General features: G+C 36.5%; 1 protein-coding gene across 1 annotated transcript in view; it reads left to right on the top strand.

The window, feature by feature from the left end:
- Positions 1-23,240, top strand: part of LOC116879728 (membrane cofactor protein-like) — a 31,161-nt gene extending 7,921 nt beyond the window's left edge. The window contains exons 2-11 of the mRNA XM_032878127.1: positions 221-406; positions 793-895; positions 6,146-6,240; positions 7,453-7,650; positions 16,666-16,848; positions 17,244-17,288; positions 17,367-17,411; positions 17,641-17,685; positions 18,827-18,880; positions 23,143-23,240. Coding sequence (XP_032734018.1) covers positions 221-406; positions 793-895; positions 6,146-6,240; positions 7,453-7,650; positions 16,666-16,848; positions 17,244-17,288; positions 17,367-17,411; positions 17,641-17,685; positions 18,827-18,880; positions 23,143-23,225 — 1,037 coding nt within the window. The 3' untranslated portion in view covers positions 23,226-23,240. The remainder of the gene's footprint in view (positions 1-220; positions 407-792; positions 896-6,145; positions 6,241-7,452; positions 7,651-16,665; positions 16,849-17,243; positions 17,289-17,366; positions 17,412-17,640; positions 17,686-18,826; positions 18,881-23,142) is intronic.
- The last annotated feature ends 344 nt before the right edge of the window (positions 23,241-23,584 follow it).

Below are 23,584 nucleotides of genomic sequence, written 5' to 3'. Positions count from 1 at the left end.
TGAAAGAAAATTCATCATCCAGTAGGACGTTACTGAAAATAAGCAAGGCACAGCCTCAACTACTATCACCACTTGGTTAAAAGCTTGGGAGAATCATTTAAAATCTTGCCAAGGATCTTTCCGTTTATTCTGTATTACCTATCTGCTGGGACATCATCGTCCCTGGTTGGCGAAAGAGAGAAAATACTTCATTTTCACGTTCTCGTTCTCTTATCCCTAGATGCCTGTGATCCTCCTCCAAGATTCGAGTTTATGAAGCCAAATGATACTAAATCCAGTTATAATCCTGGGGACGTAGTATACTTTGTTTGTCGACCAGGATACAAGCCTATTGTACCTTCTCTTCCCATGTTTTCCACTTGTCAGACTGATAACATGTGGACACCTCTCAAGGAGGCTTGTACAGGTAAGGGTACAAAAGTTTTGTTTTGTTTTTTGTTCTAGAGATTTCACATATTTTAGATTGTATACTGCACTAGCGCAATGATCGTTTTCTCATGTGAATGTAGGTTTTAGATAGCAATGTAGCTTTTCAGGTTTTGAAAAATCCCCAGGGAATCTTTCGTGGCAGTTGGTTACCTGGTTAAATGTGAATATTAAGTTTGGCCTTACAATAGTCAAAGAAAGAAAGTAACACTCTCCTGAATTCAGAAGAGCAGTGTAATATTTTGATTTTAATTTAAATGTTTTGAAATTGCTATGAAATAGGCTAATTTAAACATTTAAGCATTTAAATCTTTTGAAATGTTTTGAATTCACTGTGAAACAATGAATTTATAAATTTTCTTTTAGAAAAACAATGTCAGCATCCAGGAGAACCCATGAATGGCCGGGTAGTCGCTGTAAATGGATCTTTATCCTTTGGTTCACAGGTTCACTATTCCTGTAATGAGGGGTAAGTTGTTCCCTATTGGAAATAAGATAAATACTACTAATTCCATTTTTTTGTTCTGCTTCTCTTAAGCATTCCCATAAAGTTGACTTCATTTTTGTTTTATGTGACAAGTCATACTTATAGCCTAACAAGTCTCGGGCTTTTTATTGAAACTGAGAAGATGTGTAATTAGTAGAAAGAAATATAAATTGAAGAAAGGAAAATTCTATAATACTTACTATATTTACTATAAACATACTGTAAGCATTAACAATGATGACTTCATTTTTTTTTTTAAGTGGCTTCTTTTTTTTTTTTAAAGATTGTATTTATTTAGTTGACAGAGATCACAAGCAGGCAGAGAGAAAGGTGGGGGAAAGCAGGCTCCCTGCTGAGCAGAGAGCCCAGTGCGGGGCTTGATCCCAGGACCCTGGGATCATGACCTGAGCCAAAGGTAGAGGCTTTAACCCACTGAGCCACCCAGATGCCCCTGATGACTTCATTTTTGACAACATAGTGCACCCTATTTAAAATGACCATCTTATAGAAATGGGAGGTCGAATCGCCAACTATAGATATTCTTGCATTGAGATAATTCTAAGGTGTTACCATGTCAAAATTCACCTGGTTAGCCTGGACCATTATGTTGATGAGGATTTGTTAGTTGGATTTTTGTGACTACTATGAAGTTTAAGTATTTCAAAAAGAGATACTGAGCACTTAAGAATAAAAACCTTGGGCGCCTGGGTGGCTCAGTGGGTTAAGCCGCTGCCTTCGGCTCAGGTCATGATCTCAGGGTCCTGGGATCGAGTCCCGCATCGGGCTCTCTGCTCGGCAGGGAGCCTGCTTCCCTCTCTCTGCCTGCCTCTCCATCTGCTTGTGATCTCTGTCAAATAAATAAATAAAATCTTTAAAAAAAAAAAAAGAATAAAAACCTTGGTTCTGTAGGGCTCTTTTAATAATGTATATTGGGGATACTGGGCATTTATGAAGCATTCACCTAGAGGACAATATGGAAATGTATCTTTTTCTTTTCTTTTCTTTTTTCTTTTCTTTTCTTTTCTTTTCTTTTCTTTTTGAGTGATAGAGAGAGAGCGCATGTGCACGTGAGTGGCGGGGGGGTGGGGAAGGGGCAGAAAGAGAGGGAGAGAATCTTAAGCAGGCTCCACTTGTAGCAGAGAGCTGGAAGCAGGGCTTGATCTCACAACCCTGAGAGCATGACCTGAGCCCAAATCAAGAGCTGAACAACTGAGTCACCCAGGTGCCCTGCATCTGATTTTTTTTAATATTGATTTTGTATCCTGCTACTTTGCTGAATTCATTTATTAATGCTACTAACACCCTTGTTCTGGTGGAATCTTTAGGGTTTTCTATAGAGAAGATTGCATCATCTGTAAACTGATAATTTTACTTCTTCCTTTCCATTTTGGATGTTTAGGATGTCTTACTTCTTTTTTTTGTCTAACTGCTATGGCTTGAATTTCCAGTACTGTGTTGAATAGAACTAGTAAAAGCAGGCATCCTTGATTTACTCCTCATCTTAGAGGAAAAGCTTTCAGCCTTCAGCTTTTCATCATTGAGTATATTTGCTGTGGGTTTCTTATGAATGGCTTTTGTTATCTTAAGATAGTTTTCTTGTCTTCCTACTTCATTGAGTATATTTAGCATGAAAGAGTGTTGAATTCTGTCAAATGCTTTTTCGCATCACTTGAAGTGATGATGTGGTTTGTGTCCATTTTGCTGATGTGGCATATGGCACTGATCATTTTTCATGTTGAAATATCCTTGTATCCCAAGAATAAATCTTGCTTGTTCATGGTATATAATATGCTGCAGAATTTTGTTGTTTAGTATTTTTTGATGGTATATGCATCATTGTGCATAAGAGATAACTGGTCTGTAGCTTTATTTCTTTGTAGTGCCTTTGTCTAGTTTTGATATCATGTTGATGCTGATCTCATAATGAATTTGAAAGACTTCCTCTTGAATTTTTTGGAAAAGTTTGAGAAGAATAGGTTTAGTTCTTCTTAAATGTTTGGTGGAATTCATCCATGAAACCATCAGGTCTAGGGCTTTTTTTTAAAAAAGATTTTATTTATTTATTTGACAGAGAGAGACACAGTGAGAGAGGGAACACAAGCACGGGGAGTGAGAGAGGGAGAAGCAGGCTTCCCGCCGAGCAGGGAGCCTGATGTGGGGCTCGATCCCAGGACCCTGAGATCATGACCTGAGCTGAAGGCAGTGGCTTAACCCACTGAGCCACCCAGGTGCCCTAGGGCTTTTTTTTTATTGGGAGAATTTTGATTGATGATTCAATCTCCTTCCTAGTTATAAGTCTATTCATATTTTCTGTTCCTTTATGGTTTAGTTTTGGTAGGCTTTGTCTTTCCAGGGATTTGTCTATTTATATAGGTTGCCCAATTTGCTGGCATAAAATTGTTCAGAGTGTATTATATTTTTATCATATTTTATCATATTTTGCATTTCTGTAGAGTTGATAGTAACCTTCCCACTTAAATTTCCGATTTCAATAAATTGAGTCTTCCCTCTTTCTTAGTCCATCTATCTAAAGGTTTGTGAATTCAGTTGATCTTCACAAAACCAACTTTTGGTTTTGTTGATTTTCTGTATTGTTTTTCTCATCTATTTTATTTATCTCCTATCTAGTCTTCGGCATTTACGTCTTCTGCTACCTTGGTTTAGTTTTTCTTTTCTAATACCTTTAGTTGTAATGTTTGGTTGTTGATTTCAGAACTTTCATTTTTTAAAGTAAGCCTTTATGGTCATAAATCTCCCCCTTAGCAATTTCACTGCATCCCATAAGTTTTGGTAAGCTGTGTTTTCATTTTCATTCACCTGAAAGTATTTTCTCATTTCCCTTTGATTTCTTCTTTGATCCATTGGTTGTTTAAAAGCATGTTGTTTATTTTTCACAATTTTGTGAATTTTTTGGTTTTCCTTTTAATATTGGTTTCTCACTTCATCCCATCGTGGCCAGATATGATATCTATCTTTTAAAATCTACTGATTAATTAATACTAATTTGTGGCCTAACATAATTATCTTATTAACTATTCATTGTATAATTCATCATGTTATAATATAATACTATACATTATTATTTTATGGCCTAGCTTATGACTGTCCTGGGAAGTGACCCATATGCAATTAAAAGGAATGTGTATTTTGTTGTTGTTGGGTAGAATGCTCTCTATATTGTCTGTGTCATCTTGTTGGTTTATTACGTTGTTGAAGTCCTCTGTTTTCCTTATCTTCTTTCTAGTTGTCTTTCCATTCTTGTGAGTTGGGTATTGAGGTCTCCAACTATGAGTATAGAAATACCTATATGAGAAATGTGTAGTCCCCCCTTAATTCTGTTTTTGATTCATATTTATTTATGTCATGGCATATATAAATGTTTGTAATTGTTATATTCTTTGAGTATTCTTTGAGTTTTACTAATGTAATGTCCTCCTTTGTTTCCTGTAATCGTTTTTTAATTTAAAGTCTATTATATCTGAAGTATAGCCACCCCTACTCTCTTTTGGTTACTATTCGTGTGGAATATCTTTTTCCATCTTTTCAGTTTCAACCCGTATGTGTCTTTGAAGCTTAAGTGAGGCTCTGGTAGATGTTGTATAGTTGGATAACGTGTTTCTTTCCATTCTGCTGATCTCTGTCTTTTGCTTGGAGAGCTTAATCCATTTACACTTAAAGTAATTAGTGACAAGGAAACACTTCTGAAATTGTGCTATTTTTTTCTATATTCCTTATAGCTTTTTATGTTCCTCATTTCCTGTATTGTTTTATTATGTGTGTAGTTGATTTTTGTAGTGTTATGTTTGAATTCCTCTCTCATTTCCTTTTGTGTATATTCTATAGCTGTTTTGTTTGTAGTTCCCATGGGGACTACAGTTAACATTCTACAGGCCTAGCACTCCAGTTTGAATTTCAATAAATTACAAAAACTGTTCATTTACAGCTTCATCCCCACCCCTTTTGGTTATTGATGTCATACTGATCTCTATACTTAATTGTAATATTAGCTTCTACACTAATAATCTATTTTCTTCTAAAAGATTACTGTCTTAAATTACATAGAAAACAAAAATTTTACTTATAAGCCATTGTTACAATAATATTAGCTTTTATAATTACTCAGGTATTTACCTTTAGTGAGATCCTTATTTATGAATACAGCTTCAAGTTACTTACTAGTGTCCATTCATTTGACCTTGCACACCCCCTTGTACATTTCTTGCAAGTTAAGTCTAATGGTCACAAACTCCTCAGATTTTTTCTCTACTGGGGAAATCTTAATTTTTCCCTCGCTTTCAAAGGACAGTTTTGCTGGATAGAGGAATTTTGTTTGCCAGTTTTTTTTTTTTTCTTTTAACACCTTGAATATATTCAGTCAGCCCACTGTTTTCTGGCCTCCGAGTTTCAGGTGTGAAATCTGCTGATAATCTTACTTAGGATCCCTTGTAGGTGATGATTCACTTCTGTCTTCAAGCTTTCAAGATTTTCTCTCTTGGTCTTTTGAAAGTTTGATTATTATGTGTCTTAGTGTGGGTCTCTTTGAATTCATCTTTTCATCTTACTTGGAATTTTGGAGCATTTTAGATATTTATATTCATATCTGTCATCAAATTTGGGTTTCCAGCCATTGTTTCTTCAAATACTGTCTGTGCCCTTTCTGTCTTCTTCTGGGAATCTTAACAGTGTATACCTTGTTCTGTTTATTGGTGTCCCAGTAGTCCCTTTGCTTGTGTACTTTTCTTTAGTTTTTTCTCTTTCTGCTCAGTAGTTTCCAGTTTGCCGGTTCTTTTCTTCTGCGTGCTCAAATCTGTGTTTAATTCCCCTAGTCAAGCCCTACATCAGGCTCCCTGGTCAGCAGGGAGTCTGCTTCTCCCTCTGCATCTCTCCTCTGCTTGTGCTCCGTCTCTCTCTCTCAAATAAATAAATAAAATCTTAAAAAAAAAAAGTTAGGAGCATAGGCATAGAAATGAATGTGTAAGGTGATTGCTGGAGATTGCTGAGAGATAGAAGACTTATTTGAACATCTTTGATCTAGGCCAATGTATATTTAAAGCAGAAACTCTTTGGTTAAATTACAGATATGGTCAGCATTCTCATTATATGTCACTTAAAGAACATCTTTAGCAAACTACTATAGCATAAGAAACCACCAAACAATCAGATTTTTTTTCATTATTATATACATCTTGTTAACTGCTAAAGAATCCAATAACTTTTTCTTTTCTCATTCAGTTATCGGCTAGTTGGAGAAAGAATTCTATATTGTCAAATTTCTACTGCTGACGAAAAAAGAGTGACGTGGAGTGATGATCCCCCACTATGTATAAGTAAGTATAGTCTTTCGTTAGAATCTAGAGCACTAGTTCTTAAAATTTTGTTGTTAGGATTCCTTTATGCTTTAAAATTAGACACCACAGTGTACTTTGCTTTATGTGGTTAGGTCTGTTGGTAGTCATTATATTGGAAATAAAAGAAGTTTTTAAAATAAATATTTATTAATTCACTTTTAAGAACTGTAAGCTCAGTGCATGTCAATATATGCCACATATTTTATTTTTTTGTAAAAAAGCATTATTTTCCAAAGGAAAGAGAGTAGTGGCATTGTTTCACAACTTGGCAAATCTCTTCAAAATCTGGCATAAAGGAAGATGTGTGGATTCAGTCTATTATGCTCTCACACAATTTATACATATTTGGATAATTTCACCATAGACTCATTAGGATGAAAGTGAAAACAGACAATAGTATCTTGATACTGTAAACTACCGATTCAGTGAATGGGTATACAGTTGATCCTTCAACAACACATATTTTAATTGTGTGAGTCCACTTACATGTGTTTTTTTTTTTTTAAGTGTACGGTACTATAAATGTATTTTCTTTTCATTATGATTTTCTTAATATTTTCTTTTCTCTAGCTTATTTTATTGTATGAATATAGTATGTAGTACGTATACACAGTGTGTGTTAATCATCTCTTTATGTTCTTGATAAAGTTTGTAGTCAATAGTAGGCCATTAGTAGTTAAGCTTTGGGGGAGTCAAAAGATACATGAGGAGTTTCCACTATGCAGAGGATCAGTTCTTCTAACCCCTTTGTTGTTCAACTGTCAAGTATATTTATAAATTATAAAGCATTTCTCAGCCCTTAGTTTTATTTTTAATCACAAGCATATTTTCTCATTAAATTCTCAGCATTTCTCTTTTTAAAAAGATTTTATTTATAAATTGTCAGCATCTCTTACAATGAGAACTTAAAATGGCTTTCCAGGTAAACATAGGTATTTCATAGGTATCTTATATAGGTATTTAAGAAAATGAGTTCTGTTAAAGTTCACATCTACCTTACTGGTCTGAATTTAGGATAATATATTTTCTCACAGAAACCTTTTTCTAAATGAATATTGGAGTTACACCTAGCTTGTAGAAATCATATGTTAATGAATTTATTGAAGGCAGTTCATAGGTCTTCACTAACGCTATTGTAATCTTTTCCTTTCCTTTTGCTTTTTGTATCCTCTCTTTTTTCCACTTTCTAAGGGATAATGTGTGCGTCACCTGGAAAAATACCAAATGGAAAATATACCGGTAGTGAGAAGGGTGAATTTGAATATAATGAAGTGGTAACTTACAGTTGTAATCCTTCAAATGGACCAGATGAATATTCACTTGTTGGAGAGAGTCAACTTATTTGTACTGGTAATGGTGTATGGAGTAGTCACCCTCCTGAGTGTAAAGGTAATATTTTCGTTTCTTTCCTTCTTCATTTATAAATATTTTGGAAACACTTGGTAAATACCTACCAGTAAACAAAACAGCCACATGTGCTTGCTCCTCCCATTAAATTGGCTTCTCATTTAATTTTTTAAAAGATTTATTTATTTATTTGAGAGGGAGAGAGAGAATATCTCTAGCAGACTTCTGCTGAGCAGGGAACCTGAGGCAGGGTTCACTTTCACCACCCACAGTATCACAACCTGAGCCAAAATCAGGAGTCAGATGCTTAACCAACTGAGTCACCCAGGAGCCCCTAATTTAGTTTAATTTAGGTCCAAGTGACTCAAAGTAGTTCTGTTTATAGAACTCCCCAGCCCTTCCCCTACATGTTTTTGGCATTCTGATTAATACATTGTGAACTCTTGTATGTATGCATGACTTAGGATTTTCTTCTTTGGAAACATCAAAAGAGCATACAGTGGCTTAAAAATAAGTTTTATCCAAAACCCATCAATATGCTTTCTACAGGAAACTCATTTTAGATCCAAAGACACCTCCAGATTTAAAGTGAGGGGGTGGAAAACAATTTACTATGCTAATGGACATCAAAAGAAAACTGGGGTGGCAATCCTTATATCAGATAAATTAGATTTTAAGCCAAAGACTATACTAAGAGATGAGGAAGGACACTATATCATACTCAAATGGTCTGTCCAACAAGAAGATCTAATAATTTTAAATATCTATGCTCCTAACATGGGAGCAGCCAACTATATAAAGCAATTAATAACAAAATCAAAGAAATACATTGACAATAATAAAATAATAGTAGAGGACTTTAACACCCCCCTCACTGAAATGGACAGATCATCCAAGCAAAAGATCAACAAGGAAATAAAGGCCTTAAATGACACACTGAACCAGATGGACATCACAGATATATTCAGAACATTCCATCCCAAAGCAACAGAATACACATTCTTCTCTAGGGCACATGGAACATTCTCCAGAATAGATTACATCCTGGGTCACAAATCAGGTGTCAACTGGTATCAAAAGATTGGGATTATTCCCTGCATATTTTCAGACCACAATGCTCTGAAGCTAGAACTCAGTCACAAGAGGAAATTTGGAAAGAACCCAAGTACATGGAGTCTAAAGAATGAATGGGTCAACCAGGAAATTAAAGAAGAATTGGAAAAAATTCATGGAAACAAATGATAATGAAAGCACAATGGTTCAAAATCTGTGGGACACAGCAAAAGCAGTCCTGAGAGGAAAATACATAGCAATACAAGCCTTTCTCAAGAAACAAGAAAGGTCTCAAATACACAACCTACCCCTACACCTGAAGGAGCTGGGGAAAGAACAACAGAGAAAGCCTAAACCCAGCAAGAGAAGAGAAATAATAAAGAGCAGAAATCAATGAAATAGAAACCAAAAAACAATAGAACAAATCAACGAAACTAGGAGCTGGTTCTTTGAAAGAATTAATAAGATTGATAAACCCTTGGCCAGACTTATCAAAAAGAAAAGAGAAAGGATCCAAATAAATAAAATCATGAATGAAAGAGGAGAGATCACAACCAACACCAAAGAAATACAAACAATTATAAGAACATATTATGAGCAACTATACACCAGCCAATTTGACAATCTGGAAGAAATGGATGCATTCCTACAGACATTTAAACTACCAAAACTGAGCCAGGAAGAAATATAAAACCTGAACAGACCCATAACCAGTGAGGAGATTGAAGCAGTCATCAAAAAGCTCCCAGCAAAAAAGGGCCCAGGGCCAGGTGGCTTCCCAGGGGAATTCTGCCAGACATTTAAAGAAGAATTAATAACTATTCTCCTAAATCTGTTCCAAAAAATAGAAATGGGAGGGAAATTTCCAGCTTTATTTTTTGAGGCCAGCATTACCTTGATACCAAAACCAAAGACCACATCATAAAAGACAATTACATACCCAATATCCCCGATGAACAGAGATGTGAAAATTCTCACCAAAATACTAGCCAGTAGGATCCAACAGTACATTAAAAGCATTATTCACCACGACCAGGTGGGATTTCCAGGGCTACAAGGTTGGTTCAACATCTGAAATTAATCAATGTGATACAATACATTAATAAAAGAATAAGAACCGTATGGTACTCTCAGTAGATGCTGAAAAAGCATTTGACAAGGTACAGCATCCTTTCTTGATCAAAACTCTTCAAATTGTAGGGATGGAGGGTACATACCTCAGTGTCATCACAGACATCCACCGTGAATATCATTCTCAATGGAGGAAAAACCGAACTTTTCCACTAAGGTCAGGAACAAGACAGGGATGTCCATTATCACCACTGTTATTCAACATAGTAGTAGAAGTTCTAGCCTCAGCAATTAGACAACAAAAAGAAATTAAAGGCATCCAAATCGGCAAAGAAGAAGTCAAACTATCACTCTTTGCAGATGATACGATACTTTATGTGGAAAACCCAAAGGACTCCGCTCCAAATCTGCTAGAACTTGAACAGGAATTCAGTAAAGTGCCAGGATATAAAATCAATGTACAGAAATCAGTTGCATTTCTATACACCAACAACAGAACAGAAGAAAGAGAAATTAAGGAGTCAATCCCATTTACAATTGCACCCCAAACCATAAGATTCCTAGGAATAAACCTAACCAAAGTGGCAAAGAATCTGTACTCAGAAAACTATAAAGTACTCATGAAAGAAATTGAGGAAGACTCAAAGAAATGGAAAAATGTTCTATGCTCATGGATTGGAAGAAAAAATATTGTGAAGATGTCTATGCCATCTAAAGCAATCTACACATTTAATGCAATCCCTATCAAGATACCATCAATTTTTTCTGAAGAAATGGAACAAATAATCCTAAAATTTATATGGAACCAGAAAAGATCCTGAATAGCCAGAGGAATGTTGAAAATGAAACCAAAGTTGGTGGCATCACAATTCCAGACTTCAAGCTCTGTTACAAAGCTGTCATCATCAAGACAGTATGGTACTGGCACAAAAACAGACACATAGATCAATGGAACAGAATAGAGAGCCCAGAAATGGACCCTCAACTCTATGGTCAACTAATCTTCGATAAAGCAGGAAAGAATGTCCAATGGAAAAAAAGACAGTCTCTTCAACAAATGTTGCTGGGAAAATTGGACAGCCACATGCAGAAAAATGAAATTGGACCGTTTCTTCACACCACACATGAAAATAGACTCAAAATGGATGAAGGACCTCAATGTGAGAGAGGAATCCATCAAAATCCTTGAGGAGAACACAGGCAGCAACCTCTTTGACCTCAGCCACAGCAGCTTCTTCCTAGAAACATTGCCAAAGGCAAGGGAAGCAAGGGGGAAAATGAACTATTGGGACTTCATCAAGATCAAAAGCTTTTGCACAGCAGAGGAAACAGTCAACAAAACCAAAAGGCAGCTGGCAGAATGGGAGAAGATATTTGCAAATGAAATTACCAAATAAAGGGCTGGTATCCAAAATCTATAAAGAACTTATCAAACTCAACACTCAAAGAACAGATAATCCAGTGAAGAAATGGGCAGAGGTCATGAACAGACATTTCTGCAAAGAAGACATCCAGATGGCCAACAGACACATGAAAAGGTGCTCCACATCACTCGGCATCAGGGAAATACAAATCAAGACCACAATGAGATACCGCCTCACACCAGTCAGAATGGCTAAAATTAACAAGTCAGTAAATGACAGATGCTGGCGAGGATGCGGAGAAAGGGGAACCCTCCTACACAGTTGGTGAGAATGCAAGCTGGGAGTGCAACCACTCTGGAAAACAGCATGGAGGTTCCACAGAAAGTTGAAAACAGAGCTACCCTATGACCCAGCAATCGTACTACTGGGTATTTACCTTAAAGATACAAATGTAGTGATCTGAAGGGGCACGTGACCCGAATGTCTATAGCAGCAGTGCCCACAATAGCCAAAGTATGGAAAGAACCTAGATGTCCATCAACAGATGAGTGGATAAAGAAGTTGTGTATATATACAATGGAATACTAACTACATAGCCATCAAAAGAAATGAAATCTTGCCATTTGCGACAATGTGGATAGTTAGAAAGTATTATTATGTGAGTGAAATAAGTCCATCAGAGAAAGACAGTTGTCATATGATCTCCCTGATATGAAGAAATGAGAGGCAATGGGCGAGTTTTGGTGGGTAGGGAAGGAAAAAATGAAACAAGATGGGACCGGGAGGGAGACAAACCATAAGAAAATCTCACCAAACAGACTGAGGGTTGCTGAGGGGAGAGGGGAGGGAGAGGGTGGTTGGGTTATGGAGGTTGGGGAGGGTATGTGCTATGGTGAGTGCTGTGAAGTGTGTAAATCTGGCGATTCACAGACCTGTACCCCTGGGGATAAAAATACATTATATGTTAAAAAAAAAAAGGAAATAAAAAAAAATAAGTTTTATCTTGTATTACAAGACGTCTAAGAGTTCCAGCTACAGGAACTGGTAGAGCAAATTGTAAAAGACTAACCCTCTCCCAAGTAAGAATGGTAAACTCTGGACAAAACGTATTTTAAAAATAGTGTGTAAGGCTGTAAAGAGTGGCCAAAAGCAGGGAGACTCTGGAAGGGATTTGACTCTTGGAAGAAAGAACCACTGAAGGGCAGCAAAATATTTAACTCTATTGAGGTACATGTGGAACATTCTCCAACACCATATTCTACAAAATACGGTAGTTTAAAAAAATTTTAATTGAAATCGTGCAGAGTATAATGTCAGATCACAATGAAATGAATGTAGAAAACAAAGGTATGTAAAAAAGCCCAAAATATTTGAAAATTACACAAGACACTCAATCCATGAGTCAAAGGAGAAGTCACAGAAAAATCAAAACATGCTTTAAATTGAATAAAAATGAAAAACACAACATATCAAAATATCACTCTTTGTGCAACACAACAAACCGGAATTGAGCGAAACTATCTGAACCTGATAAAGATGCCACAGCTAGCATTATATTTAATGATGAAAGACTAATTTATTTCCCCCTAAGGTGGGAACAAGACAAGCATGCCCGCTATCACCATTGTATTAAGCATTGTATTGTATTCAGCATTCAGCAAGAGATGGAAATAGGAACACACTGGAAAGAGAGAAATAAAATATACTATGTTCACTCATGAGATGATTAGGTGGTGGAAGATTTGAAAGACTGAAGTTTTAGCAAGGTTGTGAGACAGAAGATGAATGTACAGAAATCAGTGTCTGCATACTGGCAATAAACCATTAGAGAATGTTGATGGTCCATTTAGAACTTCAAACTTGTATAAATACTTGTGTATAAATCTGACAAACGTGCAAGATTTGAGTGGCTAAAAACAGCTAAACACTAAAAGAAAGAATATCTCAATCATATCAATAATAGAAATTCAGTAACATTAATTGGAATACTCAGTATAATAAAGATGTCATTTCTTCATAACTGATCTGTATATTCACAAGCCCAATAAAACTCCCAGCAGAATTTTCTATATAAATTGACAAGCTGACAAGTTATTATGAAAAGACAAAGCAAAATATTCAAAGCATTTTTTGAAAAAAATTAGAACACTCCTCCTTCCTGGTTTAAGGACTTAATTATAAAACGTAGTATGAAGCATATAATCAAGATAGTGTGGTATTGTTGAAAGAGTAGCCTTATACAGGAATGGAATGGAATAAAGTCCAGAAATAAACCCTTCCAGGTGTGTCTAGTTGATCTTATCACAGTTTACAAACAAATGAGTGGAAAATGATAAAAGTACTTGCAATTTAGACATGGATATTCAAAAATACCAAAAAGAACCCTTAACTCGTGTTAGTTTAATATAAAAACGTTTACTCAAAATGGATAATAGACTTAAATATAAAACCTAAAACTATAAAAGTTTCACTAGAAAACAGAAAATGTTTGTGACCTAGCCAGAGATTTAAATATACCCGTAAAAGCTTGATCCTTTAATGAAGAAATAAATTAATGAAATAGACTTTTTAAAAGTTCCGCTATGTCTGCTCTCACAAGACACTGATAAAAGAATTTTTTAAAATTAGCCATGTACTGGAGAGAAAATATTTGCAGAAGTCATCCCTGATAATGGATTTATATCTACAATATGTAAAGAACTCTTAAAATGCAATAATAAGGAATGCTTGGGTGGCTCAGTCAGTTAAGTGTCTGCCTTTAGGTCTGGTCATGATCCCAGACATGATCCTGAGATCAAGTCCCACATCAGGTTCCTTGCTCAGTGGGAAGCCTGCTTGTCCCTCTGCTTGCTACTCCCCCTACTCATGCTTTTTCTCTTTCTATTTCTCTATCTCTCTGACAAATAAGTAAAATCTTAAAAAAAAATAAAAAGCCCACAATAATAAGAAAACAGCCCAGTTTTTATTTTAATGGGCAAATGTTGAATGCAACTATTTCATCAAAGAAGATATATGGGTGGTGAAAAGTACATGAGAAGTTGCTCAATATCATTAGCAATTATAGAAATGTAATTTAAACCACAAGGAGATACCACTAGATAGCTGTTAGAATGGCTGAAATTAGGGGTGCCTGGGTGGCTCAGTGGGTTAAGCCTTTGCCTTCAGCTCAGGTCATGGTCTCAGAGTCCTGGGATCGAGTCCCGCGTCAGGCTCTCTGTTCAGCAGGGAGCCTGCTTCACCCTCTCTCTGCCTGCTTCTCTACCTATTTGTGATCTCTCTCTCTCTCTCTCTCAAATAAATAAATAAAACATTTAAAAAAATAAAAAAAGAATGGCTAATTAAAAAACTAAAACTGAAAGCTAATATTGGTAAAGATACGGAGCAGTTGAAACTGTCATACACTTTTTATAAGAATCTAAAATGTATGAACTCTTTGGAACACAGTTTGATTATTTCTTGGAAAGTTAAGCATACCTTTAACATACAGCTCATCAATCCAAGTAAAATGAAAACATGCGCACATAGGAACCTTTATGAGAATATTCAGCTGCCTTAGTTATAATCACCCCAGATTGGGAACGACCCACTTGTCCTTCAACTGGTGAAATGGATTAGCAGCTGTGGTACATCCAGATGGCAGAATGCGACTCAGCAATAAAAAGGAGTGAGCTCCAATCCATGCAGCAGCACGAATGACTCTCAGATGCATTATGCTGAGTCAAATAAGCCAGAGTCAGAGGCTGCGATCCCATTACGACATTCTGGAGAAGCAACTGTACAGAGATAGAAAACAGATCAGTGTTTGGCTGATGGTGAAGGTGATTGTGTGGGGGAGTGTAGGGTCGATTACAGAGTGGCATGAGGATGTTTTGGGGGGTAATGGAACTTGTCTGTGTCTTTATTGTGGTAATTACAAGATTATTTGCATTTGTCAGCCCTAACACAGCTGTATTCTTAAAAGAATGAGTTTTACTGTGTATACTGTGTCTAGCCGACATAAAGAAAGCCATTATTGCCACTAACAGGCATCTGGCACAAAAATCGATGAACCTGAAGTCAGGAGAATAGGATTTGAAAAGAAATACCAGAAAGAGAGAGAGACTTACAGACCTGTGGAAGAGTAGCAAGAAGTCAAACATACAAGCTGTTGGAGCTTCAGAAAGAGGAGAAAGAACAGGGTAGACACCAATTTGAATAAACATGGGCCAAATATTAATCACATTTGTCCCAAAACAATAACCTCACAGAACCAAGAAAGTCAGTGACCCCAGCAGGACAAATACGTTGTTTTCATTTACCAAGAACCCCCCCAGGGTCAAGTGACTGAAAACAAAAGGTATACAAGGAAAAGCAGTCAGGGAGAGGGGAGAATAAACACATGTCACACTGTCCTCCCCACCCCCCACCATCGCCTGGAGTAAGAGTGACAGCTGACTTGTCCTGAGGAACGCTGGAGACTGGAAGACAGTATCTGCTAGGCTGCTGGAAAAACCCCACAGCACTTCATCTAGAATTCTCCATCAAGGGGAAATCTTTCACATCAGAAGGTGAGGAAAGGACACCTTTGGAGCTAAACCCAAGCCAGGAGAATCACGAGCCGACCTGCACTATAGGAATTGCTACCGGAAGTTCCTCGGGCTGAAGGGAAAGGACAGCTGCTGGAAAGTCAGAATCCCTGGGAACACAGGAAGAGCAGTCCTCTGGTTGAAAAGGCTGTCCACTCTCCGGCCCTTATCTGCTGCTCGGATTTAATATCATAGCATGTTCTGTCGTACTCACGGCTCAGTCCTGTGGTTTTGTTTCCAAATTCTCCCAAGCCCATGAGTCGATTCTGAAATCAGTCTGTGAGGTCATGACCCATGTGTACTTCTTAAGAGGGAGAGTAGTATGGGAACTAGCAGAGTCCTCCGGTATGAGGCTAACTTGTATTTCAGGCCTATGTGCTCATATACTGGTATACAGCAAGAAGTGTGTTGTTTGATCTCTGGATTGCCGGCCAAGATGTTTGGAAAACGCTGCCCTGACTCCATTGGCCTTTCCATTTCTTGAACATCCATTTGTGTATGTTATTGCTACCTGAGAACTTCCTTTTTGCGTCTCTTTGCATGGCTGCCTGCTTTTCAACTTTTAACTTTGAGCTCAAGTATTGCCTTCTCAGAAGGTGTTCCCCAGCTTTCTAGAAAAGCAGTGTCAACATGACCTTGCGAAAAATCCCTAGAACAGAGGGGGATTTAAAGTTGCTGTTGAACTTACCCCAGATTTGTATGTGGCGGTCAGGCTTTCTCAAGCTTTGTCAGTAATGGGAAAAAATACAGGAAAGCCAATAAACTATAATGCTAGTCTTTCTAGGTGGAAAAAAGTTACTAGATTTCTCTAAATCTGTCTCCCGAGGGCTTTAAAATGTTTATATGCATACAGGTTTCTTCGGTGTTTTTAAATTTTCTTTTATTTAACACCTTGCCTTTCATTCCTTGTATGTCTCTTCTGGCAGGAAATTACTTCGTACCATTTCTTCTGTTCCTGTGTTCAAGCAGCTTTCCATTAATTCTGGACTTTCTTTACATTTCAGTCGTCAAATGTCCATTTCCAGACCCTGAAAATGGAAGACTGTTATCAGGATTCAGAAGAAAATACTACTACAAAGCAACAGTCACATTTGAATGCTACCCGGGTTATTACCATGAGGGTGAGAACATGGCAGTCTGTGGTAGTAACAGTACTTGGGAGCCTGCGAAGCCAACATGTCTTAAAGGTACAGTGGGTGTCACTTGCCTTTTTGCCTTTTTTTTTTTCCTTTTAATTTTGTTTCCTCGACATTAAATAGCAGTGATACCAAATAGTTGAATAGAAGCAATTTTAGTATTTAACTCTGTCTTGTATTCATTTCCCTGACAGATGTCTGACAGAATTCACAAAAGAATTCTGCTGTGTAATTTTCTGTTTTCATAGGGGCTTTGCATGTTAGGTATGTCACAGAGGTATATACATTCCTCGTTTGGCTTTTTTTATGTGCAAAACTGAATAGCAGCCATTTTTCAGAAAACTGAAGCATGGAAATTTTTACCTAAATAAGTTAAGAGTGGAAGGTATGCTTCATAAAAATGGTAAGAAAGCAATAATTCCCAGTCTACATTATTTTTTTTCCAGTGCTGATTCCTGCCAGTACCAGTCCTCCGATTTTGAATCATACAGGTTAGGAACTTTCTGCTTGTATTTTTCAAAAAACAAGTCTGATCAAGCTGATCAGGTGTACATTATTTTTTTTTCCAGTGCTGATTCCTGCCAGTACCAGTCCTCCGATTTTGAATCATACAGGTTAGGAACTTTCTGCTTGTATTTTTCAAAAAACAAGTCTGATCAAGCTGATCAGGTGTACATTATTTTTTTTCCAGTGCTGATTCCTTCTATACCAGTCCTCCAATTTTGAATCATATAGGTTTAGTAACTTTCTGCTTGTCTTTTCCAAAAATCCTTTAAATTCCTGATGCACATGCCAGCAATAACTCCCAGTCATTTGATACATCTACATTATTTTGTTTTCCAGTGTCGACTCCTCCCAGTACAAAACCTCCAATTCCAAGTGTCTCAGGTTTAGTACCTTCCTGCTTATATTTTTCAAAATCATCTAAATCTCTAATGATTTACATGCACTCATTAGGCTCAGTAATGAAACGAGGAAGAACATACTGGTAGTCATTTTTAAGTTGTTAACAGTCCCAAAAACGCATTTGCCATAGCATACAGATAGAAACAGGTATGTAAACGTGGGCAAGTTATGGACTCCTAAATGTGTATGTATTTGTAAAATGATTTTAATGCCTTCCCTAGTGAGTGATGGTAAACTTTTCATGGGATTCGTTTGAAAAAGCACAGTGCCTCGCATATGGGAAGCTCCTAAAGGTAGCTCATATGACATCACTTGAATGAGTATTAGTGAAGAGGAAGGTCCTTGTCTTCTGTTTTTAACGCATATATTTTCTGTGTCTTTTACTTTGCTGTTTTATTCTTTGTAAAAGGGATCTCTCGGGTCCTTTAGGGTGTCTTCCTGGTCCAGGACTGTTTCAGTTGCTGGGACTGCAACCAGTTTAGTTTGGTTTTCAGTGTTGGTGTTGATGTTGGTGTTGGTGCTGGGTGCTGGTATTGGTTTGGTTTGTTTTGTTTTTGTAGCACAGTTTAAACTGGGGCATTTCTGCTACTTACTCTCCAGAGTAAGACCTGTATTTCCATTCTCCACCCCCACCAGACTCCTTGTTTCATAGAATTATTCTTTTCTTTTTACTGGGCATTTTTATTTAGGAATAGAAAATAAATTTCATAGCCACTGAAGGCAGTAAAAGTCCTTATTCATTGAAATGAAATGAGGGATTTCTTGCCAGTTCTGCTGTTAAGCTACTCTGCTTAAGACCAGAAAGATTATTTTGCTATGGTTGGAAGGAAATATCTTCCAGATTTCGAAGTTGCTATCTCTGAACTCCATTATTTGTATGACTTATTGTCAGTTAACTTCCAGGATTTCCATTTTAAAATACAAAGCTATAGCAAACAATGTTAAACATACATTCTCATGTACTTGTGCAAATAGATATTTAGGTTAAATTCCCAGAAATAGAATTACAAAGTTTAAAAGGTAAGTATTTTTCACTTTGAGAAATAATCTTTTAAAATCAAAATTAAAATCCATAATTTTGTATTGATAAATTTGGTGAATTGAAACAAATTCATTTTTTCAGAACCCGAGTCTCCTCATACGACTCTGCCTCCGAGTTCAACAACTACACCTCCAGGTTCAGCTGCTCTTTCTCCTACTCTTATTAACACTGGGGCCCCTGGTGGCTCAGTCTGTTGGGTGTCTGCCTTCTGCCCAGGTTGTGATCTCAGGGTCCTGGGATTGAGCCAGGTCCAGCTTCCTGCTCAGTGGGGAGTCTGCCACTCCCCTTGCTTGTGCACATGCTTCTCTTTTTCTCAAATGAATAAATAAAATCTTTGGGAAAAAAAGAAGTTTTATAAAGTGATGCGTTAAAAATGATGTCCTGTATTAATTTACCTTTCCTTAATTATCGGTGAAGCTGAACTTTTTTTTGGTCTGCTTTCATTTATTCATGCCCTTTGCTCATTTTTCCGTTAGGTTTCTACAGTATTTTTCTTATTGATTTGTCAGAACTCATTATAAATGAAAGTACTGTTAACACGAAGTGAATAAGTTTTTTCTAGGCTTTTTTTCTTTGCCTTTTGACTAGTCAGGTTTCTTTTAAGATTTTTATACTATTGGATATAGATTGCTTTTTGTAATTTTAATATGTAAGTATATGAATGTAAGTTTATAAAATTTCAAACATTGCAAAAGTACACAGAATAAAAGATGGGTTCTTACTCTTTCGCTAGTCCATTACCTCAGTTAATCACTTAATAGTTTAGAGAGTTAATCACTCTTAGTCCATTACCTGACTTAATCACTTAATAGTTTAAATAGTAAACTTTTTACCTGTTTCTGTATATAAGTATCCTTTTCTGTGTAGTTATACATATTTTGGTTTAAATTTTTTCTTCATTCTTGAATAAAAATGGCATCATGCTGTTCATATTTTTCCAAAACTTGCACTTTTTCCACTTCCTGGATTAGTGTTGTATTCAGATTTATTTTATCCCATCCTTTTTAATGGTGACTTTAAGATATGCCACAGTTTAGGGGTGTGTGGGTGGCTCAGTCAGTTAAGTGTCTTGCCTTCAGCTCAGGTCATGATCCTGGAGTCCCGGGATTGAGTCCCAAAGTCCACTTCTCCCTCTGTCCCTCACCCTGCTTGTGCTCTCTTTCTCTCTCTCTCTCTCTCAAATAATAAATAAAATAAAATCTTAAAAAAAAAAGAGATCTGCCACAGTTTATATAAACTGTTCTCCCATCAGGGGACTTTTATATGTGTAGTTTTATATTAACAGGTAGTAGGGTGTATTGCTCTTACCCTAATGGCTATGTGTGTTTTGCCTTAACCTTTTGGTCTTCCCCATGCTGAAATATACAGTCATTTCAACCATGCGTTCTGATTGAGTTGTTTGCATTTAAGTCATTGGTGCATCTGAAATTCATTGTGGTATATGGTGTGAGATAGGGTTCCTCTCCACCCCACCCACTCCGACCCAGTGGCGAAGTAGGAACATCTATAGAATAAGTTGTCTTCTCTCCAACTATTTTCAAGTACCGGTTTTTATTATGAAATTCACGAGTGTTCTAGTCATTCTCCAGTACCCTTGAACTCTACATTCCTGAGCCCGTACCAGATCATTTTTTTTTTCTTCCAGTAGTGTATTTTTTTTTTTTTTTTTACTATAGTATAGTGTGATATGTTTTAATTTCTGGAAGAACACTTCCTTCTCAGAAATGTTTAGGCTATTCTGTATGTTAATTTTTTTTAAAGATTTTACTCATTTATTTATTTGAGTGAGTGGAGGGAGCAGCAGAGAGAGAGGGACAAGCAGACTCCCCACTGAGCACAGAACTCAGTGTGGGGCTCGATCTCACCATCCCGAGATTATGACCTGAGCTGAAATCAAGAGTCAGATGCTTAACTGACTGAACCACCCAGGTGCCCTTGTGTGTTAATATCTCTAAATAAATGTATAATACCATTTTAGCCACTTTAAATGTACATTTCATGTACATTTAACCACTTTAAGTGTACATTTCAGTGGCATTAAGTGCATTTACATTATTTGCAACCATCATTACTATCTGTATCTCCAAAATGTTTTTATCATCTCACTTTGAATCTTTATACCTATTAAACAAAACTCTCCATCTCCATCCTTCCCCCACTCCCCTCTCTCCCAGCTGTGGCAGCCACTTTTATACTTTCTGTCTCTATGAATTGGACTATTGCAAGTACCTCACAGAAGTAGAATCATTTCTGGCTTATTTCAGTTAGTATAATGTATTCTGGCTTACTTCAGTTAGCATGTTTTCAAATTTCATCTATCTTGTAGCATATATGAGAACTTATTTCTTTTTCTGGCTGAATAATATTTCGTATTATGTACCACATTTTGTTTATTCATTCATCTGTTCATAAACATTTGGGTCATTTTTGCCTTTTGGCTCTTCCAAATAATGTTACTCTGAATATAAGCATCTGAGTAACTTTTCAGTTTTGGCAGTACGTATACCTAAGAGTAGAATTATTGGGTTATATGGTAATTCTTTGTTTACTTTTCTGAGGGACAGCCATACTATCTTCCACAGTGGCCACCCATGTTATAGTCCTACCAGTGATACACAAAGATTCCAAATTCTCCACCTCTTTGCCAACACTTGTTCTTTTCCGTTTTTTGACTGTTGCCATCCTAATATACATGTAATAGTATCTCATTGTGGGTTTTTGTTGTTGTTGTTGTTTGTTTGTTTTGCCTTTGGGGGGTGGGTGCTGAACTTAATAACTCTGAGATCAAGACCTGAGCTGAGATCAGGAGTCAGTCAGAAGCTTAACCTACTAAGCCAGCCAGGCACCCTCTCTCATTGTGGTTTCTATTTGCATTTCTCTAATGACAAGTGATGAGTATCTTTTCACGTGTTTATTGGTCTTTTGCAGATCTTTGGAGACATGTCTGTTCAAGTCCTTTGCCCATTTTTAATTGTCTTTTTCTACCGTTGAGTTTTAGGAGTTCATTATATATTTTGTGTATCAGTGCCTTATTAGGTGTATGGTTTGCAGGTGTTTTCTCCTTCTGTGTATTGCCTTTTCACACTCTGCAGTGTCCATTGATGAAGTCCAGTTTTTCTGGTTCTTCTTTCGTTTCCTGTGTTTTTGTGTCACATCCAGGCAATAGTTGCCAGATCCGACATCACAAAGCTTGTTCTATATGTTTCCTTCTAAGAGTTTTATACTTGTAGCTCTGTGTTCAGTTTTGTATCCATTTTGAATTAATTTTTGTGTATGCTGTAAAAGTAAGGGTCCAACTTCATCCTTTTGCATTTGGATATCCAGTTCTAAGAAATATTTGTCAAAAATTTTGCCCTTTCTCCGTTTGGTATTCTTAGCACACTTTTTTGTTTTGTTTTGTTTTTTTGTTTCTGCAGCATGCATTTCAGGATGGTGATGGTGGTCTCATTCAGTCTGTAGATTGCTTTGTGTAGTATTAACAGTTTAACGATATTAAGTCTTCTAATTCATGAACATGGGCTGTCTTTCCATTTATTTATATCTTCAGTTTGCTTCAGCTACGTTTTGTAGTTTTCAGTGTGTGAGTTTTTCACCTTCCTGCTTGTTTTATTCCTGAGTATTTTGTTTGTTCTTGAGCTATTGTAAATGGGATTGTTTTCTTAGTCTCATTTTTGGATTATTTATTGTTAGGGTATAGAAATACAACCATTTTTTGTGTGTTGATTTTGTGCCCTGCAGCTTTGCTGAATTCATTTATTCTAATAGGGGTGTTTGTGATCCTTACAGTTTTCTGTGTAAAGGTCATGCATGTCATTTGGAACAGGGATCATTTTATTTCTTCATTCCCAGTTTGGATGCTTTTTACTTTTTTCTTGCCTGGTTGCTCTGACTAGAATTTCTAATGTTATGTTGCATAGAAGTGGAAAACACTGGCATCTTGTCTTGTTCCTGATCATAAGCGAAAAACTTTCAGTCTTTGACCATTGAGTATGATGCAAGTGACGGCCTTTTCATAAATGGCCTTCATCAAGTTGAAGTTTCCTTCTATTGCAGATCACTATCTAAATTGTTTATTAAGCCCCCCAAATTTTTACTGTTAAGTAGAATCACATTGAATCCATATTTTAACAATTAAATCCATAATTTTAACAATACACTTATGATATATTTGCTTACAGTACCACAGAATATTATCACAGGAAATATTACTGGACAAGAAGAACACTGATCACATACGAATTTGTATTATGATGCCACCTTTAACTGGAGGAAAAGGAAATTATAAGAGTTTTTATACAAAGGCGAAAAATCACAACCTATGAATTTAGAGGTCTTTGAACTTGATTTTTTTCTTTTTTTTAAAAACGTATTTCCTTGTTTTGTTGTTTTTTTTCTAGGACCTCGCCCAAGCCCTGATGATGACTCAAAGCCTGACGACTCTAAGACTTCAGGTACTATTTTGGTTATTATGAGATCTTAGAGTTCTACGTGTAAATATCATATTTCAGTTACTTGTAGTTAGAGAAGAAACAGCGTGTATGTCACAAATTGGTAAAAATTGACACTTGTTATTTTAATAGTGTAGATACCATAGTAGAAGTAAGCAGCAGTCTTTGTAAACACATGTAGACAATATAGTTTTTAAGAGGTGTCCCCCCAAAATGATTCCTAGAAGGGTGAGGTACCTTCCTTAAATTCTGTAATTATATATAGATTAAAACACATAAAATGTAACTTGTTGTCCATGTGGTAGTGTTATTTTTTTATGGCAGTTTGTAGATCAGTTTTCTTTCTACTTGTACCTTGTATACATAAGCCTTAAAGTACGACAGGTTAGAT

This window comes from Lontra canadensis, unplaced genomic scaffold (genome assembly GCF_010015895.1).
Source record: "Lontra canadensis isolate GAN:19392208 unplaced genomic scaffold, GSC_riverotter_1.0 scaffold63, whole genome shotgun sequence".
NCBI classification, from domain to species: Eukaryota; Metazoa; Chordata; class Mammalia; order Carnivora; family Mustelidae; genus Lontra; species Lontra canadensis.
The sequence above is the reverse complement of the archived record's forward strand: the minus strand, read 5'-3'. Positions and strand labels throughout refer to the sequence as shown.